At 47.5% G+C, this 10,601-nt stretch overlaps 1 protein-coding gene across 3 annotated transcripts in view; it reads right to left on the bottom strand.

Moving 5' to 3' along the window:
* Positions 1–10,419, bottom strand: part of PABPC4 (poly(A) binding protein, cytoplasmic 4 (inducible form)) — an 11,709-nt gene extending 1,290 nt beyond the window's left edge. The window contains exons 1-12 of one of the 3 annotated variants that reach the window (XM_010134198.1): positions 10,227–10,419; positions 4,645–4,838; positions 4,264–4,379; positions 3,653–3,792; positions 3,325–3,419; positions 2,597–2,734; positions 2,022–2,117; positions 1,286–1,558; positions 943–1,030; positions 687–754; positions 203–206; positions 7–64 (exon numbers count right to left, since the gene is read on the bottom strand). In XM_010134198.1, the coding sequence (XP_010132500.1) occupies positions 7–64; positions 203–206; positions 687–754; positions 943–1,030; positions 1,286–1,558; positions 2,022–2,117; positions 2,597–2,734; positions 3,325–3,419; positions 3,653–3,792; positions 4,264–4,379; positions 4,645–4,838; positions 10,227–10,419 (1,463 nt within the window). Of the gene's footprint in view, positions 1–6; positions 96–202; positions 207–634; positions 755–942; positions 1,031–1,285; positions 1,559–2,021; positions 2,118–2,596; positions 2,735–3,324; positions 3,420–3,652; positions 3,793–4,263; positions 4,380–4,644; positions 4,839–10,226 lie in introns of all 3 variants that reach the window. The other 2 variants (XM_010134197.1, XM_010134196.1) reach the window with 2 other exon arrangements.
* Positions 10,420–10,601: the final 182 nt, after the last annotated feature.

Genomic DNA, 10,601 nt, shown 5'->3' with positions numbered 1-10,601 from the left:
TGTGTGGGAGGGGGGGCAGCTACAGGCGGACGAGGAGCTAAATTCTGCGCTGCAGTGCCAACGCCTGCAAGAGAAGAGAACAGATTTACCAACACCTGTAGCAACATGTGAGCAGGTAAACGGGGATGTCTGACATTAACTGCTAAATTCAGCCTATGCCCTGCACAGAAGCCAGCCTTTAGAAAACCTTTTCTTTAGAAACCAGTCTCCAAAATGCAGCTGGCTTAGGAAGGGGCTATTCTCCCCAGAACTAAACCACAGATTCCACACCTTACATTAAGGTATTTTCTAGCTATTCACTGGAATGAAATGCATTTGGCTGCTCTACTCTGGAAACAATACCCATGACCTGCAGAGCCTTTTTGAGGGAGCAGTGTCGCAGAGGTGTAGAGATGAGCTCTAAACCACTGGAAAACAGCCCATCTGGATTTCCGCTGCTGTGCTGTAGCACCAGCTGTCCCCAGACCTGTACTGCACTGCCAGGACAGGAAAGACTCAGGTGGTGACTCTGTCCCTTGCTCCAGGAGGCCTTTGGTTATCCACATCTGACACCCATCTCTGGAAGCAGAAGCAGTCAAGACTCCACAGCATCATCCTCCCTCACAGACAGGGGGGAGGGAGGCAGACACCTTACCAACTCGCTGGGCAGCGGCGGGGAGGCCACGAGAGGCTGGAGCAGTGGCGGCGGGGGCCAAATGGCGCAGGGCTGGCCGTGGTCCAGACTGGCGCATAGCACTGGGCATTCCCTGGAAGCCTAAGGGAAGAAACAGGCAAAACCCTCACACAGAACCCACTGGTAAGTCAGGACAGTCAGCTACAGAAAGCAGGTTGGGGTTGTACGGGGAAAGGCAAGGAAGCTCCTGCTGGAAAGTACAGCCAAAAGGGATGCTCAAACTCCACATACTGCTCATACAACCAAAACACTGACTCTAAGATGCTCACCTTGAGGTCTTCCTCCTTGCTGCCAGCGTGGGTTGGGTCTCATCTGTGTCATTTGATTGGGTGCATAGTAAGTGGGTCTGCTCTGAGCCTGAAGAAAGATCAGACAAGCTCAGAGGCAACATCTAAGCAAATAAACATTGTTTACACCATGTTTTGGCAGTTCTTGCCAGGATTCACTCAGTCTGCATTAAGAGAACAGGCAGCTGGGAAGTCACAGGATTAACTCCACCAACCGCACCTCTCATTAGGAGTTATTTGTTTACAGGCAGAGGAAAGGCTCAAGGAGATTCCTGCAGCTCAAAGTGCCAAGACAGGTTAAAAATCCCACAGCAGCTCAGCTCACCTGGGGCACAGCAGGCATGAAGTATCCCCCAGCAGCAGGCTGGAACTGGTTAATGATTGTGTTGGCAGGCAGGGCTCTCATCCCAGCAATGCGCTGCATGTACTGGTTGGTGAGATGGGCCTTTCGCTCTTCTTTCCTTTGTGCAAGCGCAACATACAACGGCTTTGAGCCCACAATCCGCCCATTCATCTCTGTCACAGCTTTCGTAGCTTCCTCTGGAGAGGAAAAGCAGACAAAGCCAAACCCTTTGCTCCGGCCATCTTCCAGCATCACCTGCAGCAAAGATCAGTTGCTAGTAGGGTACCATCACAAGAGCTTAGCAAAGAACCCCTATCTTTTAAGTGTCAGATTGGAGGCAGGTAGGACAGAACTGTTGCAGAGGTGTAGAGACAGGTACCTGCTGAATGGGAAGTCACCTGCCTGGATTTGCTCTGCTTTCTTGTTAGCACCATGTGTCCCCAGGCCCACACTGCACAGGAAGGAATGGGAAAGATTTGGTGCGGCCCCTAATGTCACCTCTTACAAGCATGTTTGCCACTTTCTGCCTCCTCCTTTGGTGAAGGAATGAAGCAAGTTTTCAGTAAAATCCCCCCAAGACCCAAATAAATCTGTGTGTTTCCTAGTCCCAGTGCTCTCTGGACCACAATAACCAGAGGATGCAAGAACTGCCCTTCAATCCCGTGTCAGGTTCCTTCTTCGAGCTTTAAAATCCAAATACTCCCAAACCCCACAATACCTTGGCACTCGTTATCGACCCAAAAGGTGAGAACTCCTTCCTCAGTTTTTCATCATCTATAGTGTCATCGAGGTTTTTAATGTACAGGTTAACACCCTAGAAGGGAGAGAACAATACAGCAATCATGACATTAAAGAAAATCTTGAGCACATCGACTGTTCGCATCCACCTGCCAGAACAGTAATTTATCTGAAAACTCTTAATTTAGCGTAATATTCCTTTCGTACCACCCAAAGCTGAAGGCGATAAATGTTGCAAAGGTGTAGAGACAAGTCCCACTGTGGTGAAAGGGAGCTTGTCTGGATTTCCCCTGCTCTCCTCTTGCATCTGGTATCTCCAATCCAGCACTGTCTCGCCAGGAGTGGAAAAGATTAAGATGCGACCTTTCATACGACCCAGTTTTGCCACAAATTAAGAGACAACAGTCCTTGTAAACACCCTCATTGCCAAGACTATGCCCCAACACCCCTTTAGCCCAAGTACCACGGAGTCGCCTTTACATTTTGGCTCCTGGGATCTCTTGCAGGACACTGACTGACTGGTTCTTTAATTCCGAAAAGGAACAGACTGTTCACCTGGTACCGGCTGAGCCTTTCTTGTTTTAGCTGTTCAAACCTCCGCTTCAGCTCTGCCTGGCGCTCGACCTTCTTCTGTGCTCGGCCTACAAACACCAGCTTCCCATTGATATCCTTTCCATTCATTTCTTCTACCGCCTGCACAGAGGGTTCAAGAGGAAACCGTCAACTGCTGAAGCCAGACAGCACCTGATCCTGCCAGGAACAGGACTGCCCAGTTCCTAACAGCATCCTTCTGTTAGCCAAGACACCAAAGCGCCCCATTACCCCTCCGCTGCTTCCGTGTAACAACAGCTAATTAAAGACGAACTGAAGTTATGAGGCGAGACCACACTGACACCACCATTGTAAGCACAGGACAAACAGCAACCTGTGAATTTATCCCCACCCCTTCTTGCAATTAAGCCCAAATGTTAACAAGCTACTGCTTAGAGAAGACCATTTCTAGGCAACGTTCTCACTCCAGATGCCTTCCTCCTCCTTAAGCCCTGTATTTCTTCAGCAATTCATGTTTGTGATTTACACTCCTGCACTATGATCTACTGATTGGGAGAAATGCCAAGTTACCCTTGAACCTAGTAAAGTGCAAAAGGTTTCCATGTTCCCACATCTAGAAGAGGTTATGCCTGAGGCAGAATTTTCTCTTGTTTTAGTAACAGGCTCTTGTGATAAATCAAGTAAGTTTTTCTTCTCTGAAGACACCCAAGCAGCATAAAACTTGGTCATACCTTGTTAGCATCCTCATGCTTTTCAAAGCTTACAAACCCAAAGCCTTTGGATTTGCCAGTGGGGTCTGTCATCACTTTAACACTCAGAGTTTTACCTGTTACCAAGGGACAGGGTTAGTAAAATATCATTAAACAATTTCAAGATTATTAAACACCATCTAATAGCCACAACCCTCCTTCTCACTTGCTGAGCAGCCTCTCCCTCCTGGCCCGCACTTGGTACAACTACCCACACCTCAACTCTTGGTATTCCTCAGCCTCAATGTGACCCAGGTAAACTGTTAAGCTACCACATTCACAGCCTCATGAAAAGCCCTGCTCTATTTACCATATTTGCTGAAGAGCTCCTTCAGCCTCTCATCATCCATGTCATCCCCAAAGTTTTTAATATAAACATTGGTGAATTCCTTCGCCTTGGCTCCCAGCTCAGCCTCCCGCTCTTTACGAGACTTGAATCTCCCAACAAATCTGTAAGAGAAGGAAAATCCCCATGAGCAGCTTGTTTTCAAGAGGGGAAAAAAAAACATGTGACTTGCAGCAAGGCAATAAATGAGTGTGTAGTAGGAGCTGGAAATGGGGACAAGAAAAGGTGACAGCAGAAGAGGAGGACAAATAGGCTACAGACCAACCAGAAAAATCACCTGTCCTATGGTGGGCCATGGATGCCCACCCAGCTCTGCAAGGAGGGTCCTGGCCACAGAAACCCACCCCAGCCCACTAGCAGAGAGGCAGCACATCAAGGCTTGGTTAGGGAAACCCACCAGCCCTGCGATGGAGGGGGAGCAGGCCATGGCGTGGGCAGGGTCACTCACCAGCCCTGGAGTGGAGAGGAGCAGGCCAAGGCTTGGGCCAGGAGAACCAGTGCCTTGTGTGTCCCTGTTAATACCGAGATGCATCACGGTTCATGCGATCGCTGCTGCTGCTGGCTGTGACACTCACACTTTGCGGTCGTTTAGCAGCATGCCGTTCATCTTCTCGATGGCTCTATCTGCAGCGTCCTGGGTCTCAAAGTGCACAAAAGCGTAGCCCTTAGAGCCATTCTCATCACACACCACCTAGACAGGGGGAGGGAAAACAAAACATCAGTCCCCTGAACATGTTTCCTCCTGTCACGCTCAGACACGAGGCCAAGGCTCGACTGTGTTTCAGTCCAACTTCATAACCAAATCTGATGTAACTTCAGCAATCCCTGACCCTCTGGTGAGCTCTGCCTCCCAGAGCCTGCCCTCCTCACTTGGTGAGAGAGGTTCCTCTCCTGCGCCAGACGTGTCTGATCACGTCAGTGCTGTAACAGAATTGGACAAAGTCACCACATCTCACCTTGCAGGACAAAATATTCCCAAACGCTGAGAATGTGTCATAAAGTGCCTTGTTATCAATGGATTTGTCCAGGTTCTTAATGAAGACATTCCCAACCCCTGACTTCCTCAAGGAGGGGTCCCTCTGAGACCACATGATGCGAATGGGTTTTCCTTTGATCACATCAAAATTCATGGTATCTAGAGCACGCTCAGCTGCAAGAGAAGTCAAGAACAGATTTCTGTGGTTTGTTAAAGGTTTCCATTACGTGGGGGATCGTTTCCTCTCAATTTTACTCAACTCATGGAGACAGTGGGTGTAATATCACGGGTAACCAATTCTAGGGACCTGACTTAATGTTTCAAGAAAGGCCTTTGCAGCACAGTCACTAGACATGATTAAGTATTTAACAGGTTTAACAGAATGTTTTAAATTCACATTACAGGAATGTTAACAACCACACCAAAATGAATGTTGAAACACCCAGGGTTTATTAGTTATATTCTTAATTATTATAAAGGTAAATTGCTCCACCCAAAGAAGGAAAGGAAATACAAAAAACTCTGGGGGGAAAAAGGTAACAAAAGTGACTGTTTGGCCTGTTTGCTTTTCATGAAGCTCACATCTAGCCGTACTCATTTCTATTAAGAGAAAAGGATCATCTCCCTGTCAGGTCAGGGAAAACGTGCAAAAACACGTGGCTGGCTGGGAAGAAACCATGAGTCAGCCACTCCAACTTACACGGCCAAAAATGATTCCCAAATTGCTCAATCTAAATATGACAGCAAAGAGTGAACAAAACTCTGGAAAAAAGCCCCTATAGCAGATCTGATTAACAGGGGAGTGTTTATCTAACCTCAAAACCCCCAGCACTGTCATTCTAACCTATGCTGAAACCCCCTCCACGATTCTATTTCTGCTACCTACTGATGTATTAAAAGGATCATTACGTACACACATTAGGATCTTGTTCATAAAACTGAGATGCTTGGGACTCTTCTGTGCCAGAAAACACTCCCAGCATGGAGTGAGCAGAGAAAGACTGTTAGATCCCAGCATGAAGCAGGGAAACAGAAGGGTAGATGGGCATTAAAATCAAGAACCCAAGGTTTCCCAACTTGTTTGGCTCAGCTCTTCCAGGTCACCCTCACCCAGTGATACTTGCCGATTAGATTTCAGGAGCAGCAAATTCAAGGAAAAGGCCAATTCAAAGACCTTCTTTCACATGCCTTTGCTACTGCAGCCAGAGTAACTACTCAGCATTACACAGAACTACCTCTAGAACTCCAATGGGACACTGCCTACAAAGGGCACTCCTCACCCCCAAAGTCAGGTTCAACCACTGCATGGAGCTTTCTCAGAATTTTTCATGTGCTTTGAAATATCTTTCACATTGCTGTCGCTTTCCAAATTGAAGTGGCACCATCGCTATTTTCCCCAGTCCTTCACACATACACCCCGCTGGCAAACAAGCTCTGCTGGTGTCCCTGAGTAACCAGGGTTGCAGAACAAAAATTTAAGGAGGAAAGTTACACTTGTTAGGAGTCTACTAGCTCTGTTGAGTCAAAGGTGTTAAATGTAATTAACTGCCATGCTAAAACAGTTCCTCAACTGCTACTCTGAACCACCACAACCCAGGCTCTCCCTGCCGTCCATTCCTAGCAGGCACTTCAGCAGACAGCTTGGTGCAGCTTGTCAAATTTGGCCATGTTTATTAATAGCAGGGAGAGGTCGTCCAGAAGTATGTGTTGGCAAGGACACAACCTGGTTGTATATACCATTTGCAGCAGAAACAGGGCTCCTGCGGAAAAGTGACAAGCAGATGAAGCAGTGGCAGGCAACCAGAGGGGCCTGTGAAATGCTCCACAGCAGCTACCAAGATACAGACCAGTTACGAACCTGCTCCCTGTTCTCTCAAGCTTCCTAAACATAAGCAGATACTATCACACCGCTCTTTCTATAGCTTACTAATATCCCACTCTGTTGTTATGCTCTGCTTGAAATTCACTCAAACACTTCTTGCGAGCAGTGGGATAAGTAAGCCTGAGGTGGATTCCCTGGTTCAAGGAAGGTCTGCCGTACCCACGGGTGGAAACGCAATCCCATCACACCAAGATCTACAAAAACCTGTAAAGAATCAGCATGAGTTATGTGAATGACTCAGACTAAGCACATCTGATTCATTTCCTTAATCTGAGCAAACACCTTCTCATTTTCTTCTATTTAAGCCACAAAACTTCAGCCATTTCAGTTCCTGTATCTGTTTCTCTCCCACTGGTTCCTGTCACCCTTCCAGCAGACTTAACTACAACCCATATATAACATCATACATGCTCTTAACCCCTTTCGGGCTTTCCATTCCTCTTCCACAGCCTTCCGGACAGGGAAAGCATACGAACAGTCCTTGCAGCTTGCCTCAGGCCTCAAAGTAATTACCCTCCCTTCCAGGCTCCTTGATGCAGAGCTAACGCAGTGCTGGAATTAGCCTCTGTGGTTGAGCAGTGTGAAGACAGATAACCACATGCATGCCCCAAGATTCATCCCACTAGGAGCTTTGTTCTGCAAAGATGGATGCTCCGCAAACCCCCGGGCTCTCACTTAGGTCTCGAAGCGAAAAAGACCTGACAAAAGCACATGGCACAGATTTAACCACTCATTTTTTTTTAAAAGACAGGGTGCATACAGAACAGAACAGACTTCCCTTGATCACTGAAGGTAGAACAATGTGCTGTTGGCAGTGAAGCCTATTTACCTTCCCTTTTAACTTCACCCCTGCGTTTGCGTTACACAGGTCTTCCCTCACACTGTCTTCTCTTCAAGGAAGTGGCAAAAAGTCTATCTATACTCTTCTACACCTTGCTTCTTCAGAGGCACTTATCCACTCCCAGCTCTGGGTTCCTTCTTGGCTTGGGAAATGCTCTGTGTTCTCTGTTCTTCCAGAACAGCTCATCTCTACAGCCATATTAAAGCTCCTCTGCTTCATTATCCAAGTTGTCATGTCACGACTGTCGATGTTATGAAACCCCGGAATGCCACTAAATTGCACGAGGAACATACGAAAAAGGAAATTCAGCTGTTCTCTCAAATGAAATGAGCTTGTGTTCTTCCCTTTCTTCACAGTCAAAAAGAATAAATATTCACACCACAGCTGAGCCGGAACTACACAGAACTTTGAAGCATTTCCTTAATCTGCCTATCACAGTCTGACAGATCTGGAATCCAGCATTTGCTGGTTACTACACCAAAGAGTTGCAATTGAAACACAGAGCTTATTTGCCTAAAAATAACCTCTCTGCAGCAGACCACCAGTGAGACAACGCTACCCAGAAAGTAGCTCCTTCCAGGGCCAAGCATCACTCCATGAGCTAACCAAAAAGTAACAAAACCCACAAGCTTTGACCCAGTTCAGACACAGGGACCCTGGAATTACAGAGCACATCGGGACGTGACAGAGTGAGCTCCTCCTAACAGTGACAACTGCCATGGACCAAGCTCTTTGTCACTTACTACCACTTCAAGTCTACCAGCAATGTGCCCACAAGAACTTCCCTAGAAGTTTTCAGAGCACAAAGCTTCCCCATTATTTTAAGTGCTATTTTGTAGTATCTCCTGTCACCCATAAATCAAACCAGACCCCTCCAGGGCTCCAGAACACCCCCCATCTGTTTACAGATCTAGCAAAATGCAGTCCAAAGGCATTTCAGATTACACATTCCTGGAGGAAAATACAGATCCCTCCTCTCAAAGCCCTCAAGCCACCTCAAAAACAAGCCCCATTTGTGCATTTGACAATAAAAACCATATTCTTCATATTCAAGTCTGTTTTGGAGACTGCAACACACCACCAGCGTCTCAAAATTAGCCATGTTCTGCTGCAGAAGAGCAGCTGGTTTTTACTTATGCAAGTACAGGCTGCAGTTTGCCAGACAGAAGAAATGAGGAGCTTTTCAGAAGAGATCTCCTGACGAGGGCAGGAGGAGAATATTTCTCCTTCCCGATATTATGGTTTAAATCACTTGACCTTCTAAGACCTACCGGTAACGAGACACCTCTTACTTTGGCAAGTACCACTTGAGCTACTGGGACTTCCTAAAATGTCTGCTGCCTCACCAGGTGCCCAGAATGATGCAACCTCCCTCTTAATTCCTTTTTATCACCGTAAAAGATTACCTTGAAATGTACTGGCAGGCCACCAGTCTTCTACCTGTATCAGGAGCAGAACTTCTTTCCGCTACAGCGAGCACAATGTGACGAGACACCCTTCCCTTTCAACATCATAACTACACCTATCATCTACTCTAAGAGAACTTTATCTGCAGTCCTTTGCACCCCACCTCCCCAACATTTATCTAATCCGAGCTCCTCCTTGACTTTATTTCTGATGCTCGTTTCATTTCTCTTATCCTGCAAAGACAGATCACACCTGAGACAGTCGGCGTCCCAAGGAAAGGATATGTGGAAGGTGTTCTGACCTGGGAGAGGATGGCAGCTGGGATGGCACATGGTCACCACAGACCATGGATTTTTGGTAAAATCCAAACTTTCCAGCCCAGAGCTCAATCCAGAGGCTCTGCTGGCCTGTGGGAATAGAATTTTGTCATAACGCTTCTGATGTCCACACAACAAAAACTTTGATCCAAAGTCAACGTCCTGCCCTGTGCAAACGGGCCACTCTGCTGTCTGTGAAGATTGGAAGCAGGATGACCTGCTAAAGGAACGCTGAGCTGCCGCTGTGAATTGCTTCTGAATTCAAGGGCAAGTTTGCTCTCATCTGTCCTTTGGATGTCCCTGTCACATACAGACACTGCTCCATCATAGCGGAAAGCAGTAAACCTGCACCAGCCAACAAGCAAAGACTCTCAGAACTAGGGCAGAGAACGCTGACCCATTTTTCTTCCAGAAAAGACATGTTCCAAAATGACCTCTTCTGTCCCATCTTTCACACACTACCACTGCTCCAGCTCCAGAATCCCCACCTGAGCAGGAACTGAGTTCAAGTACAAAAAAAAAAAAAAAAGTCCAGCAAGAGCAAATCAACGTGGCTTCTGCATGGGAGATAACCTGCTGTGCCATGCGCTGAAGCACGTGTCTTCCTTCCCATTAAGGCAAGAATACCACTCCCCAGGCTGGGAGACCCATCCAGCTGCTTGCACAAACACAGCAGCCCACCAGATCTCCCAGATATTGAACTGGACTGGGTGGGCAGCCAGAGGCTCAGCCTGTCAAACTGAGCACACAGGCTGGGCTGACTACTCTGAACTTTTCCTGCCAGGGCTGACTGCGTAAAGACCCACATGAATAGCCCAAACCCACAGGAGAACAAAAGGGAACACAGTGGAAATTACTCTCTTATGCAAGGAAGAGTCTCCAGAGTTTAATATCAGTAAGAGAAAAATAGGTTTATCTATCAGGGGTGTCACCACAATGTGCATTTGTGGAGTATCCTGGAGACACTGAGTTGTAAAAAATATTCCAGCTTCAGTCACAAGCGATTACTTACCCTGTAACCAACACTTCATAGGCAGCACACAACAACAACAGTGTGGATTCGTGGGTGAAAAAGTGACTAAAAAGCCATGAAAGTGGCCGTATCTGTCACTTACCATCCGCTGGCTGCTGGAAGTTGACGTAGGCATAGCCGAGGGAGCGCCGGGTGATCATATCCCTGCAGACCCGAATGGAGAGGACGGGCCCGGCGGGGCTGAACTTCTCGTAGAGCATGGCCTCGGTGACATCGGGGTGCAGGTCACCCACATACAGCGACGCCATCGGGTAGCTGCTGGCAGCCGTGTTCATCTTCCACCGCGAACTGAGGAGGGGCTTACTCTTGGAGTTCCTTTAAGTCACGCTTTTTTGTAAATATTTAAACCAGAGGAAAACTCAAGATCTAATTTAAAAGCCTCACTAAGCGGGACCTGCAGAACCAGCTCGGGGGGTGGCAGGAGGCTGGGAGCAGCCGGGGGGACCTGGGGGCACAG

Source organism: Buceros rhinoceros, unplaced genomic scaffold (assembly GCF_000710305.1).
Source record: "Buceros rhinoceros silvestris isolate BGI_N320 unplaced genomic scaffold, ASM71030v1 scaffold16424, whole genome shotgun sequence".
Classification (NCBI taxonomy): Eukaryota; Metazoa; Chordata; class Aves; order Bucerotiformes; family Bucerotidae; genus Buceros; species Buceros rhinoceros.
This window is presented reverse-complemented; position numbering and strand designations above follow the sequence as displayed.